General features: G+C 33.6%; 3 protein-coding genes across 3 annotated transcripts; 2 read left to right on the top strand and 1 right to left on the bottom strand.

Annotated features, from left to right (window-relative positions):
* The first annotated feature begins 7,708 nt into the window (after window positions 1–7,708).
* LOC145036377 (uncharacterized) lies at window positions 7,709–8,275 on the top strand. Its single transcript, XM_078984821.1, has one exon. It carries the CDS (start codon window positions 7,709–7,711, stop codon window positions 8,273–8,275), a length of 567 nt encoding a protein of 188 aa, XP_078840947.1.
* A 1,087-nt stretch (window positions 8,276–9,362) lies between these two features.
* LOC145036376 (receptor-like kinase) lies at window positions 9,363–10,763 on the top strand. The gene has a single exon (XM_078984820.1). It carries the CDS (start codon window positions 9,363–9,365, stop codon window positions 10,761–10,763), a length of 1,401 nt encoding a protein of 466 aa, XP_078840946.1.
* Window positions 10,764–16,993: 6,230 nt separating this feature from the next.
* Window positions 16,994–19,709, bottom strand: LOC145037824 (mitogen-activated protein kinase homolog MMK2). The gene is made up of 6 exons (XM_078986557.1): window positions 19,395–19,709; window positions 18,464–18,593; window positions 18,220–18,357; window positions 17,777–18,109; window positions 17,493–17,676; window positions 16,994–17,421 (listed from the first exon to the last, which is right to left on the bottom strand). The coding sequence occupies exons 1-6, from the start codon at window positions 19,568–19,570 to the stop codon at window positions 17,246–17,248; spliced, it is 1,137 nt and encodes a 378-aa protein (XP_078842683.1). The 5' UTR covers window positions 19,571–19,709; the 3' UTR covers window positions 16,994–17,245.
* Between the last annotated feature and the right edge of the window lie 3,078 nt (window positions 19,710–22,787).

The following is a 22,787-nucleotide window of genomic DNA, read 5'->3' as shown; positions in this document are numbered from 1 at the left end:
TCGGGAATTGCGGGTTGCACAAGTCCCGGGCCATGGTCGTCGCGCATCCTCTTCTTCCATTCTCCCATGGGAATTTCATCAATGTTAGCCATAGTGAATGCTAACTCTTCCTCCGATTCGGTTTCTTGTTCGTACGTTGCCTCCTCTTCTTCCTCGGTTTCGTATCCGATATCTTCTTGAATTGGCTCCTCAATTATCAAGGAAGCGCTAGAAGCTCCTGATTTGCTGCTCTTCTTTTTCCCAAAAACAGTCTTCAAGTTGGACAATGGTGATTTCTTTGGTGTGCTTGAACTCTCCACGTCCTTCCCTTTGTTTCTTTTCAATGCGGATTCGGGGTCTTCAAACGGGGGTACCAGTGGTGTGTTTGCTCCTCTGGTCATGAAAGTCCTGAAATTGATCAAATAAAAATCGTAAAAAGAACAAAAAGATTGTAAACAAATAAAAAAAATTTGCTAACTAAACTGTTACTCGCCGAGTAGGTGCGAGTGCACTCGGCGAGTATCAGTGATATTTCAAAAAAATTCTAAGTTTTAACCTAACTAAAACAGATACTAAAACCTAATTACCAGTTACTAAATTGCAATAAATGAACTTTATGCAAGTAAACTCACACAAAGGATCGAAAAAATTAGGAATTAACTTAATTATTTAGAACCGTTCCCCGGCAACGGCGCCAAAAACTTGATGTGTGTAAATTCAACTAGTTTTATCCCTACTTTTTATTAATAATTTGAGCACACAAAGGCAGTGAACCTGTCTTTAAGTGGTATAGATTGATAAGTAAGGTATCGAACTCAGGGAACGGCAATTAAACTAATAGCTAATTTTCACTAAAACAAATAATAAAAGTAAAGGGTTTTTCTCTAGTTTTGCAAGACTAGAAACTTAAACAAACTAAATTAACTAATTAACTAAAGCAACAACTATTCACCAAATTTGATAAAGATGTTTCTATTTAGGTTCAACCAATTCACTCCTATGGTTATTTAAGTTAAGGTGGATTAATTGCTATTGGTTACCAATGATATTAGTTAGGTTCATATTCATTACTCCTAACCCTTAGACAATTAACTAATTTAAGCATTGATCAAGTGTTTAGACTAATTTATTCCCTAGATTAATTATTTGGATTAAATAAGATTTGTAATGGTTAATTAAGTTATTAATTCAATTAACCTCTTGTTGATGGTTTCTCAAACAAGCTCATACATTAATCTTCCTATTTTCTTATTAATCTTAGTTTCATATTCATTACTTCCAAGCATACGTTTTAGCATTCACATAGACATATGAGGTTAACAATTAAGTGATGTTCATGCAACCTAATTGCCTTCCAATTAACAGAAAATAGTAGTGATTAATACATAAGATTCTTTAACAAACTTAATTTAATAAATCACCAATAGACAATTAAACAAGAATTAATAATTAAACCATAGGAGTTCTTTGGTATTCCCCAAACAGAAACAAAAACGAGTTTAGCTCATAGTTGCAGTAGAAACAAACACAAAAACAAAGTTTATGAAAGCAAACATGTTTAATTCCTAAGTCTAAGTGGTAGAATTAACCTAATTGCTTGAATTCTTCCAACTCTTGAAGCTTAGGGTTCCTTAGCGCCTTCTGAACCTTTTATTCGCAGCTAATCCTTCAAAAATCGCCAGGAATAATGTCCCATGGGATAAGGATTCGTCTTTTAAAGATATCCCAAAACAGAGGGTACTCGGCGAGTAGCAGAATCAACTCGCCGAGTAGGTCCATACTTACCCGTCTTGAATTAGCAGTCGTATTTATCTTCTGGCATATCGTCGTGTACTCGCCGAGTAGGGTCGATCTACTCGCCGAGTAGGTCCTTCTTTCACTCTTTAATCTTCACTTGCTTTCCCTTTTCTCCTTTTTTCCTCCAAGCATATCTTTTGGACTGAAAACACAATTCAAAGCATTTTAAGTACCTTTTGTCCACATTATTCTCATAATTAACCAAAAATAACTAAGAATATACGTTAAATAATTAACTAATTATGCACATATCAGTGGTCCACATACCTCTGCATTCTCTGCAGGTGGGCTGTGATGGACTCTCCATCCTTCATTTTAGTAGTGATCATCAAAGCGATGATCGCGTACCTTTCCTACCTTGCTCTTTGATGGTACATATCAAGAAAATCTTGATGTATCTTGTAGGGGTACTAGTCCTCATAGGGCTTTTGGAGTTCGACAATCATTATCGCGAGCATGATGCAATGAAATTTCATAGCATCCCGCTCGTGAGCTTTGAACGCATCAATCTCTTTGGGAGTAGCAGTGTTGGTGTCAACCTCCTTTAGCTCCTTGTCGAGAACATACTCCTTGTCCTCATAGCGGGTGACCATGTAGATATTACAGATCTAATAATTAAAATTGGTTTCGTCAAAAATCACCCTCCCACACAAATTCATGAGTGAGAATGAGCCAGCATGGGTTGAGCTGGAAGCATTGTTCTTTGAATTATACATTGAAAAGAAAAAGAGACAAAGTTTGATTAGTTAAGAATCCTCAATTAAACACCCAAATGAGAAATTAGGGCTAGGACCCAACACAATTATTCACTATTTAGAAAATAGAAGCCGTAATCTAGAATGCAAATAATTTGAAGGTAAGTGAATGACGATTCACTAATTTCCACCATGAAAAACAAAAAAAGGAATTATGTTTTAGGTCTATTGAAACTCCTAGATATTTTTGAGATTTATTGAACTTTTCAATGGGATGTTTAAATCAAGATACGCCCTTCAAGTTTGTGGCTGGGATACCGAGGATCACAAACAAGGTGTGAATAACTATGCAAATGTACTCAATACTCTTGATGTTACAAATCACGCAATTAATGTGTCGGTTAACTACACACGCTACATTGATCTATGATAAACGTCAAGCTACCCTTTGCCACCTTTGCTAGTCCAAGTTAGTGTGTCGGTTAACCACACATGCTCCACTAATGACTTGACATGGGTGAAAAGTGTAATTGTAGAGTCCCATTCTAATGATCTAAACCAATAATCAAAACAAACTAAGAACAGGAATGAAGAAGAAGAAGAAGAAAATTATCAAGCAATGCATACGCCTATTAGAAGAAATGTTTGGTACACCTTGAGAATACACACGATGACTGTAAAACCTTCTGATACGTCACCCTACTCTGACAGACTCTAACACTATTTATAGGGGTAGGCTGGTTGTGAACAGGGTTCACGACCGAACACACGTTCAAAACGTATACCTATTCACGACCAAGAACACCAACACAACCGCAAACTATACGAAAATCAACAATACATGATCAAGATCCTATTAAGACCTATACGTATGTTTTCCTAGCCCAAAACACTAAGTTATGACCTATAAATATCCCCCTGGGTTTGTGGCTAGCATGAGCTCAGGCCTTTTCAACCACCAGCACATCCGATCTGCCTATAGCACCCAGCCACATGCCTTAGTCAATGATCTCAACAATCATGTTTGTGAAATCCTTGACAGTTGGTTCCAAAACATCCTGATCACATATAATTTGATGAGTGGCTAAGGTATGAATGTACTTCTGACCAAATTGGAGCAGGTCCTTCTTATCAACTCGACGAAAGACACCATCTTTGAACTTAATAACTGCAGAGACCGTAGCTTCACTGTATACCCCATATAGCATGTCACGCAAAGAACCATCACAGAAGTTCTTGATGATAGGAATATTTGTCACTTGCTTTGTTGGAGGACACATAACGTTTCTAATAGTCTTGTTGGTGATCGGATCATACACTCCTTTAGCTGCTTTTAAGAATGACACAACAGTATTCATCCTTTGAAATCCTCTCCTCACTTGGTTTTCCAAGAAGTTTTTGGAATCAGTCATACGAGGATCATTGGAGGGATTGTAGAAAGGAGCTGCAGATGGTTTAGAAAGATCCACCTTGGTGAGAGAAAAAAAAATCATTCTGATTTTTGTAGTATTCCATAGTGCTTCTTTTTCATTTCACCAACCAAAAATTAATTTTTTCATGCAATCCCCACATTCGAATTCCTGACTGGTCGCCATATTTGTGCTGGAACCTTTTCTTATTGAGCTCGGTCACGGTCAGTTGAGGCTAATCACCACGAAGATTTTGATCATAATTTTTCATGAAAGCAAACCTCCTCTTTTCTGTGATGTGACCATCCTCCCACCTTTCTTGATTGTAATTCTAGGTGGAACTTGCTCAAGTTCTCTTTCAAAACGGTCAACAACCGTAGTGGTTCTGACTGGTGCGTTGTCATTATGCCGATCAAGAGGTTATGTATTGATTGGGGCAGGTTCTAAAGTCTGGGAAACGCTTGGGCATTCAAATGTGGTCTGAATTTTATCACCAAATTCAGCAATAAGCTTATTCTTCAAATAAAAATATCCAGTTGACAGAGCACCAAGATTAAGCTGAAGGTCAGATATTTGTTTAGCTTTCTGAACATTTCTAGCTGAAGGTCGTAGATATGATCATTCTTCTGAGAGTTTTTAGCTTAAGCTTGGAGACTCGAGCATCGAGATTCTCAATCTGATGATCCTTTTTAATGATTCTCTGCTTAGGGATAGTTACCTCCTCCCTTAGCTCTGGAGCTGATGGGTCCGCTCCACTTGAGCTGCCTTCCCCACTAGATATACCCTTTTCGTGAGAAGGAAGGTCTGATTCATGTTCTGCCAAGAACCTAGCGAGCCTCACAGAGGCAACACCATGCACATGCCTTGTAAGGGAGGAACCCCCAAGAGCTGAAGAGCTCCCGACTTCAAATGAAAACCGAACACCACTTGGTTCTTCTCGGGTTGGTGGTATTAAAGATGTAGCTACTATTGTTGTAGGCTGTGTTGGCGGAGCCTATTCCCGTATAAGCACTCCCCGCTTGGGATCAGCTCTTCTTCTTTTCAAAGGAGGCTAGGAGGCTTGTATCATTATCGGATCACTCTCAGACGCCAATGATGTTGAAATTTCAACATTCAGGGGAGGAAGCCTTGAAGTCGAATCCATAAGATTTGAAGCGTCAGCAGTTTAATCATCTAAAGGAGGCGTTGCTTTTTGAACATTAACTCTCCCTGTCTGCGTTGTGCGTTGCACAACATCATCGAAATCGTTAAAGAAAGATCTGAGGTCCTCACTTGTAGGATAATACTCATTTTCAAACGCAAAACTGATATCTTCATTTAAACCTGACATATCTCCAACAAAAGAATCATTATCAATCCCAAAAAGCTCATCATCATCATCATCATCATCATCATCCTTACTGTAATCACTTCGAACTTTCACATACTTTAAATGATCATGTTCCTCAGCCATAATTGTGATCGGAGGAACTCTGTCTTCTTCATGATCAGAAACAGTTATTACATTATCTTCTGTTTCCATAGGGTCAGAAGACTTGTGAGACTCAGATGCATCACTTGATGCAGCAAACACCCCAAACTTTACCAAAGGGTATTTGCCTTCGAACTTGAACTTACCCTGACGGTTCTGCTTTATTTAACCAAAGGTGTTTGACCCAAGAGACTTCATGTCTAGCGTTTCTCCCCTTTGTTCAATCTCCGGGCAGCTGTTGTTGATGACTGACTGAAGGAATCTTGGGTACATAAGGAATCTATCTCTTTTCTTTCCTTCAACATTCCCAATCAATTCATCCATGATGTATTTGGAGAAGTTGAATTCAAGACCTGCGGCAAGAGCAATGGTAGAAGCTGTGTTCAGCAGAGAAATTTCATTCGCCCAGATCTCCTTCCCGAGATACAACTCACAAAGACATGAGCTAGAAACCTCCAGTATGGTGGTAATAGCTTTTTGATGGTTGGAGGAAATTCTCCTTCATATCCCATTTGTTCAATGATTTCTTGAGTTTGATCCAATACAATCTCGGTCAGAAAACTTGGTTGGTCATCAATTTTCAGAACATCTCGGATGATTTGCTCTTTAACAAAAAAAAAAAAAGATTCTTCCTTTCACAGTTGCTTCAACAAAATTTGAGCCACCATCTCCCCTTTTTACCACTGCAGAGCTCCAAAATTCCTTAATCTAGCTTTGGTAGATCATTGGATTCAAAGCTAGAATAGAAGCAAGACAACACTTCTTCAAGCCATACATAATTGACCTGAATTCACCATGGGCTGCTGGTGGGTCCACCAAAAAGATCGTCAAGTTGTGACTATCAGCAAATTTAAGTTCAGCCATTTGATCTGCACTTAACCAAGCCAAGTGACAAAACACTTTATTTAAACATTTAAGATTAGGGTTTTACTCATCAAACAGTTTAATTAGGCTTGAATGATGGTTAAGTGTTAAAAACAATGATTTGAGTTAAAAAAAAAAAAAAAAAAAAAGGATTCACGGTCAGAGAGGGAGTGCTGCGAGGGTATATCGGGACTGTGTCCTAAATGTGCATGGTGAGAGACTTCACATTGATTTAGTTCTGATATCGTTGCGAAGAGTGAAGGTGATTGTTGGGATTGACTGGTTAAGGGCCAACATGGATATGATTGATTACGAGCATCAGTTGGTCAGGGTTCGAACCCCAAGTGGGGGAGAACTGATTATTCATGATGAGAGGGTCTCGCGGGGCCCGACCCTCTATTCAGTTGTGAGGGTTAGGAGGTTTTTGCAGCAGGGTTGTACGAGATTTCTGGCTTATGTTTTGGATACGAGAGTAGAGACCATGTTAGATATGAGCAGTGTGTTAGTAGTACAGGAAATTAGAATAACTTTTACCAAGATAAGTACAAAAAAAAAATAGTTATTCAGATATGAATAAACTGAAAATTAATTACCTTAATAAGTGATATTCTATGATTAGTTTTGTGCTTTTAACTTTTTCTTTATTGATATATTGCGTTTTAAAAAACAATATATTGAAAAAAGGGTTTAGGAAATCAGAATAGCTTCCGAAAGAAATAACAATAATACCCTTCTCCATCTCTACGCCTCTCACTGCTTCATCCATTCCAGTCCACCCTCTCTCTTTCGTCTCGTCTTTGTCGCTGCCATCGATCCAGGCAATCGTCAATCGTCTGGTTCTTCCATTTGCCTCCAAAGCATTTACGGTCCCAAGCTCAATACAAAGTTTACAGGTACGGTTACCTCCTCAGTTTCACATCTTTTAGTTTTCTCCGTTCTGAAAAAATCGACTGTCAATCTATCAAATGTAATCGCACTTTCTGATTGCTCGGATTATTTCGGAATAATGTTTTTGATTGTGGATCATACGTTCTGATTGCTGGGTCTTTTTGGAATCTGTTAGATTAAAAAAGTTTACTTGAATCTGTTAGATTGAAAATTTTGTTATGTGCTTTGATTGTAAATATGTTAGATGCAATAGTATCTTAGTTTTTTCTGTTCTGATCGCCGGTAATTTTTTGAGGGCTTGTTGCTGCGATGGTTCACAAATGACAACAGATTGTGTGGTGATGATGCCTAATAAGTGTTTGTTGAAATGCTTAAGCCTTATTTAATTACCCATTCTATGATTCTGATTTTGATTACAATTGATCATGTGAAGTTTGAATGTTTGATACTCTTCTATCGGTGAAAAACTTGATTTGTATTTTAAGGTAGCTAGGTAAAGTATGCTACTATTTTCAGCAATTCACCCCCATTAACGTATAAAAAATGAAGTCAGGGCTTGTTTCTTTTTTTCTCTTTTTCATTAATACTGTCTGTAGAAATAACGTATGTGCTCTGCTGAATATGAACAAACATTGTTTCTTTATTTTGACCAAATAAACCGTTTGAATAACTCAATAACTGTAAATGACCATTTTTTAGCCTTGAGTAAATCACATTTATCTCAACATATTCAACAGATTAGCACTTGCTATATGGATCTTGATGACATATTTGGTCCTTCACTAAATTTAGAAGACACCCACTTAAAGGAAGGCTATCAAGAAGGCTACAACACTGGTTTTGCTTCAGGAAAAGACGATGGACATGAAGTTGGAATAAAAACCGGGTTCATAACTGGTGAAGAATTAGGGTTTTATAGAGGTTGCATTGATGTTTGGACCTCTGTGATTCAAATTGAACCCACATGTTTCTCGACCCGGGTTCAAAAAAAGATTAAAGAAATGGATGAATTGGTGTCAAAATATCCGATTTTGGACCCTGAAAATGAGAATGTAACGGATATTATGGGATTGTTAAGGTTGAAATTTCGGGCTGTTTGTGCAACTTTAAATGTGAAATTGGAGTATAAAGGGTACCCCAAGGCATCCGAACCAAATGAGATTCAGTTTTGAGGAATGTAAAGTGATAATTACATGCAGAATGTTTGTAGAATGAATGAAATCTATTATATTAAAGGAATTTCTATATGAAGGAATTGTAATTTGTTACGTGATTTGGTTGGTAGGAAACGAAATGAAAATTTAATGATAAAACATGTGTAAATTTTAATCTTTTTACTAGAATTTTTTTTTCTGTATCTATAAAAATGGAGGGTATTTTTGTCTTTTAATGATAAAATATGATATTTACAACTGTCTAGTTTTGTGGGACTATTGAACTTTTAAAGTCCATTGATTGACAAAGAGAAGAAATGAAGTGAAAGTATGTTACCATTTATTGCATTTGTCCTTTTTTGGTCTTTGATAGTATCTTTTGTTTATCACCACCTTACAAATTTATCTAAAACTGATTATTTTAAATCTATGAAGTTGAGAAATAAAGATCATAATCTGTTTTGAGAAAACCAGTGTTGTAAAAATCTCGACTAGGTCCCGATTAATCCCTAAACGCTAGTCGACCGATTAGAGGGCGCCTAACGATTAATCTTTGCATACAGAATGAATGAAACAGTAGAACCCGATGAAATTTTAACACTTTCAAAAACTTATATCGCAATAGAAACTACTTGAGGTATGGTTAGTGTTATATTAATTATATTAACCTCTTCTGTAATGATATTAATAGTACTTTCAGACTTTTATATGATATTAGTCATATTCAATTTTTTAAAATATAACAGATTAGTAATTACCGGTCTCCGATTAATCTCCGCCTAGCCGATTAATCCATTGATCCCAGTTCACCGACTGGCTAACGTCAAATGATTTTTACAACCTTGGAGAAAACTAGTTATTAAACACATTCTTATTCAACCGAAAATAATTCGTGTCTATTTTGTAAAGTTTGAAACTATAGTGGCCAAACTTGAAAATGGAGAAAAAGGTGCCACCATAGAAGAACCGCTCAAGTTGAAAAAGTCTACATGTAATGACAGTGAAGCTAAACAACGCGTCGAAGACCCCAAATTTCTTCTTCACATCGATTAAATTTCAACAAATTTTGATTAAATTTCCAATTCAGAAACATCAAATGCTAGCGATGTCGATCCGAATTACATCTCTTCTTCTTATTTCCCTCGCCGTTGTCTCCGCTTTCTCACCCGCTGATCACTACCTCATCGACTGTGGCACCACCGAACCCACGGTGGTTGACCTAGACCACCGGACGTTCACCCAAGACGGATCGTCTGCGGTACTCTCAGCAACGAAATCATTCGGATTAAAGAACTCGAACCCAGATCCCAGTTTGTCCCCAATTTATCACACTGCTAGGGTTTTCACGAAACCCTCAGATTACAAGTTCAAAATCAAAGAAAAAGGGATGCACCTGGTACGTATTCATTTTCATAGATTCGGTTTCAAGAATATTGGTGGTACTTGTCATGCTCAATTTCATGTTTCTGCTAATGGATACGTGCTATTACACAATTTCGCTGCCCCAAAAGGAAACCCTATAATTAAGGACTTTTTGATTTGGGTTGATGATGATGAGCTCGTGGTTAGGTTTATGCCAGCCGATAGATCTAGTTTTGCATTTGTTAACGCGATTGAGGTGATTTCTGCTCCTAAAGATTTGATTCCCGATGAGTATGTGAGTTCTGATCAAAATGATAGGATCAATATCAGACACGCATATGAGACTATGTATAGGATCAATGTTGGTGGTGTAAAAGTAACTCCTTTTAATGATTCCTTATGGAGAAATTGGATTCCTGATGATAAGTTCTTGAAACTTTCTGATGCTTCTCTAAAAAGTTACAGTAAAATTCACTTTGATGGTCGAATTCAGTACCATTTAGGTGGTGCAAGCCGTGAAGTTGGTCCTGATAACATGTACAACAGTGCAAGAATGGTTTCTAGTTTGAATGATTCAATCCCAAAACTGAATCTGACATGGGTTTTCCCTGTAGAAAAACGTTTTAGCTATCTTGTGAGGTTACATTTCTGTGATATTGCAAGCATTTCCCTTGGAATGATATATTTCAATGTGTATCTAAACGGGAATTTAGCTTATCAGAATGTGGATCTTTCAACCCTCACAGACTATGTGCTAGCTTCACCTTTCTATGCTGACTTTGTGGTTGACCCTGAGAAGTTTTCTGATGCAATAAGAGTTGAAATCGGGCCTTCAAATTTGAGCAGATCACATGCTGTTGATGGTATATTAAACGGGTTAGAGATATTTAAGATGGATAATTCATGGAGGAGTCTTAATGGTGAAGTGTGTGTTGACCAGTTGGAGTCAAAGAACAGGTCAAATGGTCAAATGAGTCGTTTATTATCATTGACAGGTGCAGTATGTTTGTTGGCAGTTGCATTTCTTGTTATGCGAAGAAAAACTGAGGTCAAAGATTCTTTTGGGTGGTCAAGAGTACCTGTTGATGTCTCTGAAATTGATCTTAAATCTAGCTTTCCAAAGTCTAATGGGGTTGAGGTTTAATTTCAAGAATCATACAAAATGAAGATGAAGATTTCAAGAATGGATTTCAAGTATGTATATCTCTATACAATGTAAGTTTATAACTTTTCAAAACAAATTTTAAGCTATAGTTGTTTTTTCATTGCAAATTGACCATTGATCTTATGAAAATGTCAAGAATCAAAGATTTTTAGACGAACTTCCCACTTTTGTTTGTCTAATTATATTTTTGCATTTTCATAATCATAAGAATGATGGTCTCTTTGTGAAGAAAATAAAAGTTGTTAGGGTTTGTTTTTGAAATAGGTATTCCTGCAGAGTTCTTGTTCATGCAGTATATATAAGTTATTGGCTTGTTATGTTCTTGATTAATACGAATGCAACTTTGTTGTAGTAATTATTATTTTTAAAGTATGTACTAATAATTTAATATTATGTCCCATGAAAATTATGTTGTTTCTTTTTCTCTGTCACCCATGAAATATATATAAAATATCCGGAAACATCGATTTCCATCATGGAGCGACACATCATAAATCGCTATATTAAAAGTAAGCTTACTATTGTAATTATAAAGTCTTTGTAATAATATTTAATATACTAATTGTTAATAAAACAAATATAGAAAAGTTCGTTTTGGGTAAACCACCTATTGGTCACCTCATGTATGTAGGATTAATGGTGAGCAAAATTATATTTCTTTTGATTTGTATAAATTAATGATTTATTAAAACAATTAAGTTTCACAATTGTTCAAAAAGTACTATTTAAGTTAAGTAATAGTCGGTATAAAAATTACCGGTAAACTAAGGCCTTTGTATGCAAAAGGTCATCCAATTACACGTTTTGTTCAAATTGATTGGGTTAATATTACTCGATTGGAAAAATATCCTAAGTTGTTCAAAAAACATAATTCAAGTTTTGTCAATAAAAAAAATACTCGGTAAGTAAAGCCTTTATGTGTATAATACCATCAAAGTATATGTTTTGTTCAAATCACATCTTATACTAACTTGGTTGCTTAACCTAATATATTTAATGTTTAGTTGATATATTAATTGACATATTGTAGTTGCCTACCCTTCGCATCTTGTTATATTTTAACTTTTAGACCTCCACTCTCTCTGCCACCAATTAAGTTAAGAGTAAATTACAATTCGTCCCTATGGTTTGAGGTAATTTGCGTATTTTGTCCCTAATTTATTTTTTTAACTTGGAAGATCCCTATTGTTTGTTTTTGTTACGCGCTTTGTCCATACTATTTGTTTTTTTACGCGTTTGGTCCATATCTTACCTAAAAATACTATTATTTAAATAGGAAAAAATTGTGAGTTAGATAAGAAAACCTGAGGGATGCGGGATTGGAGGTGTGTTTATTTAAATAAATTAAAAAAATCAAGGGAAAAATATTTTTTTAGGTAAGACGGGGACCAAATGCGTAACAAACACAAACAATAGGGACCTTCCGAGTTAAAAAAACAAGTTAGGGATCAAACGTACAAATTACCCTAAACCATAGGGACCATTCGTGTAATTTACTCTTAAGTTAATTTACATCATAACATTCATTTCTACACACATTGTTATTCAACTATGAAACAAAAAACATATAGAATTCTTAATGCGAATAATGAGAAAACTATCAATAGTCATTGTATAATATCAAATTCCAATAAAATTCAGATTATGTTGATATATTATCCATGCCTGATAATCATGTCGTGTTCGGGTTGGCGTGTTACGGGTTGACGGGTCACAATATACCGATCCAAACAATACTCATTTAAATATACAGGTCACGGGTTGACGTGTTTGGAACATAAACTCATATATGACCCGCGAACCCATTTATTTATACGGGTTAACAGGTTGGTGGGTTCGTAGGTCAGATTCCATAGATAAAATTAACAATTAAACATAAATAAATTCTTGATGGTTGATACAAACATATCCGAATTTTGGACACTTAACTACTTAAGTCTTAAAATCTTAAACATCCACATGAGAATTAAAAACATTCATAAAAACATGTTCAAACTAAACATTAATACAAATATAGATAATTCAAATGCTAAAGTAATATCCACAATTTTCATTTTTTTTCTTTCAAAAAACAAAGATAATTCTCGAACACTATTTTCTTCTTTTTGATGAACTTCAACCTTCAAGTAGAAACAATAGCCAAAGTTAAAACATATACAAGTAAAATTATAAAAATGTATAGTTGTCATTAAAAATAACTCACCAAACGTCAACTTAAAGTTTATTAGAACTCGTAACCTCTGTTTTGTCTTCAGTAATGTTCATATCCATGACGTTTTTTGAGTTAGCTTATCGATATCAACATGAGTATCAATTGGATAAGAAAGATAAAAAAAAAAAAAAAAAATCAATACAAAATAATAGTTAATATAAGTAAACATAAAATTATAAATACTGCCTTTTTCTTCAAACAACCAATCCCTACTACAAATTACAGGTTCAACAATGTCACGCTTCATGGAACTTTGATATTCATTCAAAACTCTTCCACCGAGACTAAAAGTTGATTCAAATGCTACTGTTGAAACGGAAACACAAAGTATATTCATAGCTAATTTAGCTAATTCTGGATACCTATACTGTTGAGATTGCCAAAACTCAAGTATATTAATGGAAGTTCTTTTAGTTCTTGGCTCAAGAAGACATACTTGCAATTGACTTTTTTTGGTCGAATCCATATCATTATTATCGTAATCATCAAACTCCTATTATATTAAATAAAATTTGAAAAAATTATAATATATTTAAAAAAACAAATATAAAGCAAATGTAATGAAAAAAGAACTTTACCTCAAGAATACTATGATTAGAGCCTCCTCCAACATTCCCAACACTAGCTTGTCGAGAATTAAAGTCACCACTACCACTACCACCTCCAACATTTCCCACAGGACTTTCTCGAGAAGCTTGCATGTATTCATCAAAAAGTGCAAAAAGTGCCTCCTCAACCTTCTTTAATTGTGGTGAACCTTCACTATACAACTTTTTATAGCTAAACTCAACAAAAGAGAACTTATATCGCGAATCAAACACCACAAATATAGCTAACAAAAGATTGAAGTCGGTCCAATATTTGCTAAATTTACTCCACATTTGAGTAGCTATTTTTTTCATATATTCATCAGGATTGTCTTACGTTTTAGCCAACTTCAAATGTAATCAAAATATTCGAGGGAAATACAAAATTGAAGTAGGATAAAGAGATCCTGAAAACTAAAGAGTTGCATCATGAAACACTTTAAGAAAACTACACATTTTCTCAACTCTATCACATTCATCAGAGGATGGGTAGCTTTGAAAGTTTGAATCACTCAAGCTCAAATGAGAAAAGACAAGATGATAATACAGTGCACAAGAAAGCATCTTATAAGTGGAATTCCATCTGGTAGGAACATCTTGAACCAAAGCCTTTTTGTAGTCAAGAATATTTTGCAAGCAAATTTGAATAAATCGGTCTTTTCTTAGTGTAGATCCCTTGATATACTTCACACAATCTCTAACTTTCTCCACCGCAACATCAATTTGTTTCAAACCATCTTGTACAATCATATTCAAAATATGAGCACAACATCTAAGATGAAATAACTTGCCATCATATACCAAAGAATTCATCAAACGAAACTGATTCTTAAGCATCTCAACACATATATCATTAGATGCTGCATTATCCAAAGTTATAGAAAACAGTTCCTTTTCAATTCCCCAACTTTTGATCAATTCACCCAACTTTTCGGCTATAGCTACACCCGTATGTGGAGGAGGAAAGTGGGAAAAGTTTCAAATCCTCTTTTATAAGAACCAACTACTATCAACATAGTGGGCAGTCAAACTCAGATAACCATTTGTAATGATTAAGGTCGAAGCATGAGAAGTCAAGCATATTCTACTAGGACATCTAAGCAACTCATCACGAAGTCTTTTTTGTTGAATAGTATATAATTTTTTGATATCAGACTTTGCTGTGTTCCTACAAACAAGACTTGCTTCTGGTTCCAAGTATTTGCAAAAATTTCTAACTTCTTCATACTCAACAAAAGAGAATGGCAAATCATGTCTAACCATAGCATGAGTCACCATTTCCCAGAACGTTTCTTGACTAAACTTTGGATTTCTTATAGCCATAACACCATTGTTGGCAGAAATCATATATTGACCGATATCTCTAGTATTTGAGATATTACATGAATCTCGATGACAGCGTAGACTACCTGTTCCATTTTTGCTTTCTGCCTGATATTTTGTCCCGCATTTTTTGCACTTACAATATAGGGGCTCATTTGGTTTTTGTTTGAGCATTTCAAAACTTCTCCAAACATCTGAAGTTTTTTTTTTCCTTTTTTTTTCCTTTGCTTTGTAAAAGTACTCTCAACACCTTGTGATGCACTTTCCGGCCCAATTTCTTCAACCGAATCATCACTTCCATCATTAACATCCAAAGGATTGGTGTTATTAGTATCTGCCATAACTCTCCTACAATGAAAAACAGGAGGAACATCAAGTATAGAAACAAATACACAGATTACAAATACACTTCACATACACTGATAACACATATAACACTTAACCTGTAGTAGATGCAGGATAGACATGAAGAGAAGATAACAGATTCACTTCACATACACAGATACACTGTTCACTGTTCACATACACATATACACAGATAACACTTAACTTGTAGTAGATATAGAATAGACCTGAAGAGAAGATAACACAGTCACAAACACTCATACACACTGAGGAAATGCATCTTATAATCAGAAAACACTCATAAACACTCGTAAACAAACACAAACACTCATACAGATAACACAATCACAAACACTCCTACACACTTCATCTTTTGATTGATAACCAAATCGAAAAACTGAGGAAATAAATCATGTAATCGGAATTCGGAAAACTCAAAACTGAGATAAAAGAACAATTGAAGAAACATACCAGGCGATCGATCGTGTTTGCACGACTCACGTTCTGCTTCACCACTGTGGGACGTCGTTTGTGATTTCCACACTTGATTTCGAATTTCGATCACAGAGTATGGCCTGTGGGAGACCGGGGGTCGGGGAGACTAGAAGAGGGACTGAGGGAAATCACAAATCTCTCATACAGATACAGTCATAAGGCGATGGTCGATACACGATTTGAGTTAGGGCAAAAATCGGGAAAATAAAATGGTTACATAATACAGACTTACGGGTTAGTGAGTTAAGACTTTAGGAGTTACATTTAAAAATATATATATTTTTAATTAAAAATATAAATGGGTTGGCGGGTCAACCCGTTTATTTTTTGAGAAACCCATATATGACCCATTTAATAAATGGGTTGGCAGGTTGAAAAACTCAACCCAAACTTATTTATTTTGTATTGTATCGCGGGTCATATCGAGAATTATCAGCCCTAATATTATAAAAAAACAATTTGTGCAAAAGAATGAGGGTTCACGCACAATAACACACTAAAGTTCAGCTTCTTACGTGTATCCAACTTGATCTCACACATTCTCCATTAGTCTATTAGTCCGTTACTTTAAGAACAACGTGCTACTCTCAATATAAGGATGCATCAAAGAAAAATAAAATTAAAAGTCAAAATAAGCAAGCCTTAAGACTATTTGTAACTCCCATACTTAGAAAAAGCTCATTATTATACATCGACAAATAATTTGATACTACCAGATTGCTTTTAAATATATATATATATATATATATATATATATATATATATATATATATATATATATATATATATATATATATATATATATATATATGTGTGTGTGTGTGTGTGTGTGTGTGTGTGTGTGTGTGTTTCATTAATTATGGGTTAGGGCTGTAACAAGTTTATCAATGACGTTATTATTATTTATAACATGGATTTGACTTATGATAACAACTTATAGAAGTTGCTATCACAAATCAAATCCAAGTTATGGTTTACAAATTTCATTGTTGATTGTCGTGGAAGGAAACATTTATGAAATGCTGTTATGCCATATAATTGATGTTGTTACTAGTAGTATGCCTCCAAACATTTATGAAATGTTGGTTGTCAAACATATCATTCATTCACAGCTGGTCAAACAAGATGCATTTAAGGTTGTAGTTTATGCAGTCACAATAGTACATTGGGTCAGGAATAGGAGAAAAAAAAATAAGCAACAAGTAACTGGCAGTCATCAAACATTGAGATTTGAGAAGGGGAAGCAATGAGGGAGGGTAAACTCTGGCTTTCATAAGAAGACTGAATATTACAAGAAATGGAATCAGAAAGTTTTTTAAAAAAAAAAATGATGTGAAAAGTAAAAAAAAAACCAATAAGCCCTTTATGTTTTATTATGGTGTATCGGTTGTCGTAATAAAGAAGATTATGCGAGGAGACAGGAGAGAGGAGGGATAATACAGAGCAATTCTAGCATATAATTTTGTTGGTGTAAGGTGTACAAGAGATGAGATGAGATCTCAGTGATTTGGATGGTCAGGATTGAATTTGACAGACTCCCTCCAAATAAGCTCTTTGATGTGTTCTTCGGTGCATGAAGGCTGCTCAAAGTCGAAGCTAAAAGGATGAGGGCACACCGGCTCATCGTTGATTTCATGAAGAGGTGCCAAATACGGATGACATAACGCCTCATCAACTGCAATATTTATAGATATATGTTGATTTAGTATATTAAAAAAAATGAAAAGGGAAAAATGGTAAAAGCACCTGTAATACGCCTGTTTGGGTCAAATACAAGCATCTTTTCAAGCAGATCTAAAGCTCCAGGGGATTTATTTGGGAATCTTGCAGAGAATTGTTGTCTTGGATACTGAGGAAGTTGTCTCACATATCTTCTTGCATTATCGCTTCTTAGAAACCCAAGACTTGCATCATCAGGTGAACCAATCAGCTAATAACCAAAAAAAAAAAAGTCAGTGAAACCCCAACATCTAAAAAAATTTACTTTCATATTCTTGATTTGTTTCCTGAATGATAATGGGTAAAATTACCTCTGTGATAAGTCTGAGCTGATGAACATAATCTTTGCCTGGAAACAAGGGCTGTCGCGTGAGGATCTCACCGAGGATGCAGCCAACGGACCAGATGTCAATGGCGGCCGTGTACTCGGAACAATTTAAGAGCAATTCAGGGGCGCGATACCATCGAGTCACAACATATTCGGTCATGAAATCCGTTTCTGAAGTGGTTCTTGCGAGCCCAAAATCCCCAATTTTTAGGTCACAATTTGCATTCAGAAGTAAGTTGCTTGGTTTTAGATCACGATGCAACACGTGTGCTGAATGAACGTACTTCAGTCCTCTTAGAATTTGGTAAAGAAAATACTGCCATCATCAATTTATCAAAACATCAAGTTTCAGTTTTGGACTAAACATGGTCAAAATCAGAAAGCATAGGGACCATTTTTGTAATTTAAAAATGAAGACATAGTTACCCGACAATGATCATCAGCCAGAGGTTGATTGGAGCGTATTATTTGATGAAGATCCGTATCCATCAACTCATAAACAATGTAAACATCATTGAAGTTTTCCTTCTGTGGAGGCCGTATGATGTCTTTGATTGCAATAACCTGTACCCACCTCAAATCACGTAAATACCCTTCAACCCATATCAATACCATCAAAACAAGTAAACTTTTTCAGGGGTCAAAATGGAGTTTTGAAAAGTGAACTCACATTTTCATGTTCCATGTGACGAAGAAGCTTAATTTCTCTTAGAGTCCTTTTGGCATCTATTCTGTTGTCAAAAGCATTCCCAATTTTCTTTATGGCAACTTCTTCACGTGTCTCTGCATTCGTTGCAGCACTGAAAAAAAAAAAAAAAAAAAAAGTCAACTTTATTCAATACAATATCGGTAATCAAAACATAAGACCCTGTTTCTTTTTTTCTTTTTCCATTTTGTGATGTTAAAATGTATTTAGGAAAATGGAAGGAAAAAATGACAGACAAATTTGTAACAACTTAGGACTTAATGTGGGAAAACCTCCTTACTCCAAACTCAGATTAAGTCATATAATGGGTAAAGATGTTTGTCTGCATAAAGTGTTGAATAGATAAGGTACGTTACTTTCCTAGACTAAAAGACCATTTTATCCTTACATTCCAAAAAACTTCACAACATCCATCAATTTCAACATGATAGTAAATAGGTAAACAGTTGCTATCTTAATACATTAAGCCATGGTTTTTGGCTGTGTCCAGAAGTCAAAAAGAGACAACACCTAACTATTTTCCTATTTATAATCAACAGTAAATGATTCTAAATCTGGATCTCGTGCTCAAGATTCTACAAAATTAAGAGGTTAAACCCTAATGATTATAAGCTCAAGTTACCCGTAAATCACCATCAAAATGTAGCTAAATGAATGAATCGAAGCAATCACATAGGATTATAAGATCAAGTTTCCTGCAAATCCATAGCTGATAAACCCTAATATCATCAACCACTACTTCGAAGAGCCTTACGATGATGATCAAATACAAATCGCCATAACTACACCACGCAATTCCACGATTCCCCAAACAAAATCGATCAACATCACCGAATATAATAACTACAAATCATGCTAAACGTTTCAAAAACTACCAACAGAATTCGAGTCTTACCAAACGATTCCATAAGCGCCTCTACCAACAGGTCTGATCGGAGGAACATACTTCCGGGAAACTTCGAAAAGATTACCGTACACATTATACTGAACATAACGACCGCCATGTGTAAGAACCCCTTTAACGTTACTCTGATCCGCTGTAGTAGCAGAGCTTGACTCCACCACAGACATAGCTTCCTTCAGCGACTTTCTCTCTCTAGATCCAACCTAAATTTTGGGATTGAAGAAGAAGATATGGTGTTTGACATTTCTAAATTTAGAGTTGTTATGAGTCATGACAATGAAGACCGAAGAGAGAGAGAGAGAGAGAGAGAGAAACTTTTGAACTGGAGCTGATATGTTGTTACCCGTGAAGACATTTTACCTTTTTGTATAGTGCTTTTTGTGTTCGTCTTTTGTGTGGTTGAATTATAAATGTGTGTATGGTGTAAAACTTTTTTGATGGGTGATTCGATCACCATACACCTGTTACGGTTTTGATCATTTCACAAACTCCATCAAAGTTGAAATCATTTTCATGGTGATCATTTTCTCCAAGAGATTGTATTTTATGGTGGGGGTGGATTGCATTTCACAGAAACAATACCCTTGTACCGGAGTATTTATTAATTTCGGAAAAACTTTTCTTATAAAATTTTGAAGAATTTATATACATATAAATCAACTAGGTGTGAGATCCATGTATTATATGGGTTTAATTAAAAAAATTAATATGAAATTTTAATAATTTGAATAGTTTAAATTTATAAGAAAAATAAGAAAAATTTTGAATTATTAAAATTAATGAGACTTTAATGTATTGAATACATTACATATATAAATCATTTCTAATAAATACTTTATATATATATATTACCTTACATATTAAATATGGAATTTTAATTTAATAAAATGAAAAATACAATAAAATAACAAGTGGGAAATAGAAAATTTAAAAATTCTAGAAAATGCCATGTATCCAAATGAATGAGAAGAGGACATGTGGTAAAAAAACTTTCATTTATTATAGTAGATTTGGATGGTAATTTACTTTGTAAACTATTTTTTCATTCTATGATTCTTCAAAATCATGACGACCCTACGATCCTATTTATGAAAAACGTGTCGTACCATAAACGGATTGTATTTAGGGTAGGATCGCAGGTAGGATCGGGATCCGATCCAATCCAACATTCTCTTGATGTTTTTTTTTACTATTTTATATCTTTTACCATTTATCAATTTATCGTTTATTATTTTGTATTTTGATTTATGATTAATATTTTGAAATTTTTATAACTTTTGAACAAACAATTGAATTTTTGAAATATTTTTTTTATTTTTAAAATTATAAATTAAAATTATGTTTTATTTTGTGGAATCTTAAGATCTCAATCCTGATCTTGCGAACCCAAAAACAATCATACATAGAATCCTGATCTTAACAACCTTATTTGTAATGTATTGTTTTAATTAATATAAAAGTTATTGGTTACTCAACTTGTTCATATCACCTTATATAATTATCTACCATGAAATTTGATTCTTGATATGATTTTTTCTTCTTAAAGAATAACTAAATATTTATTATGTTGTTTGCATATTCAGTTAACAACATTAAGATTGTTCTATGACTGCTCCTTCTAATTTATAATTTAATCATCATTTTAGTACTAATAATCCGATTTTAGTTACCAATTGGTTTTTAATGATGCTGTAAAAGAAGGTTATCTTTGTCTACGAGAGTTGTTAGATTTCTTAACTATTTTAATCAAAAGTTTGTTTTATTATCATATGGTATCTAATTATATGTCGTTTTAATAGCATATAAATTCCTAAGATTGTTTCAAACAAATACTATATGAATAAGAAATTCATTTTATAAGGGCGTGGTAGTTAACCGATCGTTATAGTGTGTAATAAGGAGATGGTTTTGTTTTTGAATAGGCTTGATAATGATTTTTTATTTTTTATTTTTTATTTTTTATTATTTTATTATTTTTTATTTTTTATCTATGATATCATCTATTAACTAGTTAATGGACAAAATACATTGGTTTCTAATATACAACAAACCCAAAATCTCATTGATATATATATATATATATATATATATATATATATATATATATATATATATATATATATATATATATATATATATATATATATATATATATATATATATATATATATATATATATATATATATATATATATATATATATATATATACACACAAAAGTTCAATAGAGAACCATAATTATTGGTTCTTCAAGGAACCATTTTTTTTTTCAATTTCTAAAGTTTATTCTTTATCGAAAAAAAAAACTAAAAATATCTAAATTCATATATTAACATTGTGAACGTGAAAAATATTTTTCGGATTCACATTGTGAATTTTCAAAGATTCACATTGTGAATTTGACGTAAAAAAATCGAATTTGATATCATTGGAAAAATGATAAAAAGTTATGAATTTCTGTTTTGTTTTTTTTGGATAAAAAATAAGTTCAAAAAGTTGAAAAAAAAGATTGATTCATTGGTTAATTATGGTTCTCTATTGAATCTCACCTTATATATATATATATATATATATATATATATATATATATATATATATATATATATATATATATATACACACACACACAGAAGGTTAAAATCCGTGGAACCCACGAGTGTTAATTTTAAATAAAATTTAAAATTTAATTATGTAATAAAATAATATTTCATTAATTTTGAAAACTTATGAATTGTAATATTGTATTTTTTAATAACTTTGTAAAATTGTATTTTTGAATAATCATGGTACATTTGTTAATTGATTTGTTTCATCTCAAAATTTAAATTATTTTGTTAATTAAATTGTTACATCTAAAATGTATAATGATGTTTATCGACATTTTTTTAATTGATTTATTTTATTCAAAATTTGTAACAGTCTCCATTTATAACTAATTATTGTTGCATTAGTTTTGGACGAGCCTAATAAAGCATTATTAAACATTTAAAAGAAATTGATTAATGATGTTGTTTTAACTTTCCTTGACATGTGTTCAAAATTCAATGATACAATTACAATGATTAAGTCGGTTAATAGTTGTTACGTAAACATTTGTTTTAGTTTTTTAATTAAGGTTACATTAATCACTCTTGTTTTTAAGATTGAAAAACTTCTCTTTTTGTATTAAGGGGATTGTTTTTCAAGCGTTTTAACTTGTAGATTTTTCATTTTGCCCTTTAAAGAAAAGTTGAAAGATACATTGATGTTTGGAATTCAATTACGAATACCATGCCAAAGAAAAAACAAAACATGAAGAAACAATTACACGTTAATTGCCAAAAAATTAAACCTAATAATTTTATCTTTTGTTTAAAAAGAAAAAAGAAAAAAAAAATCAACTGA

The sequence above is a fragment of the Lactuca saligna genome, chromosome 3 (assembly GCF_052625555.1).
Source record: "Lactuca saligna cultivar CGN05327 chromosome 3, ASM5262555v1, whole genome shotgun sequence".
NCBI lineage: Eukaryota > Viridiplantae > Streptophyta > Magnoliopsida > Asterales > Asteraceae > Lactuca > Lactuca saligna.
The sequence above is the reverse complement of the archived record's forward strand: the minus strand, read 5'-3'. Positions and strand labels throughout refer to the sequence as shown.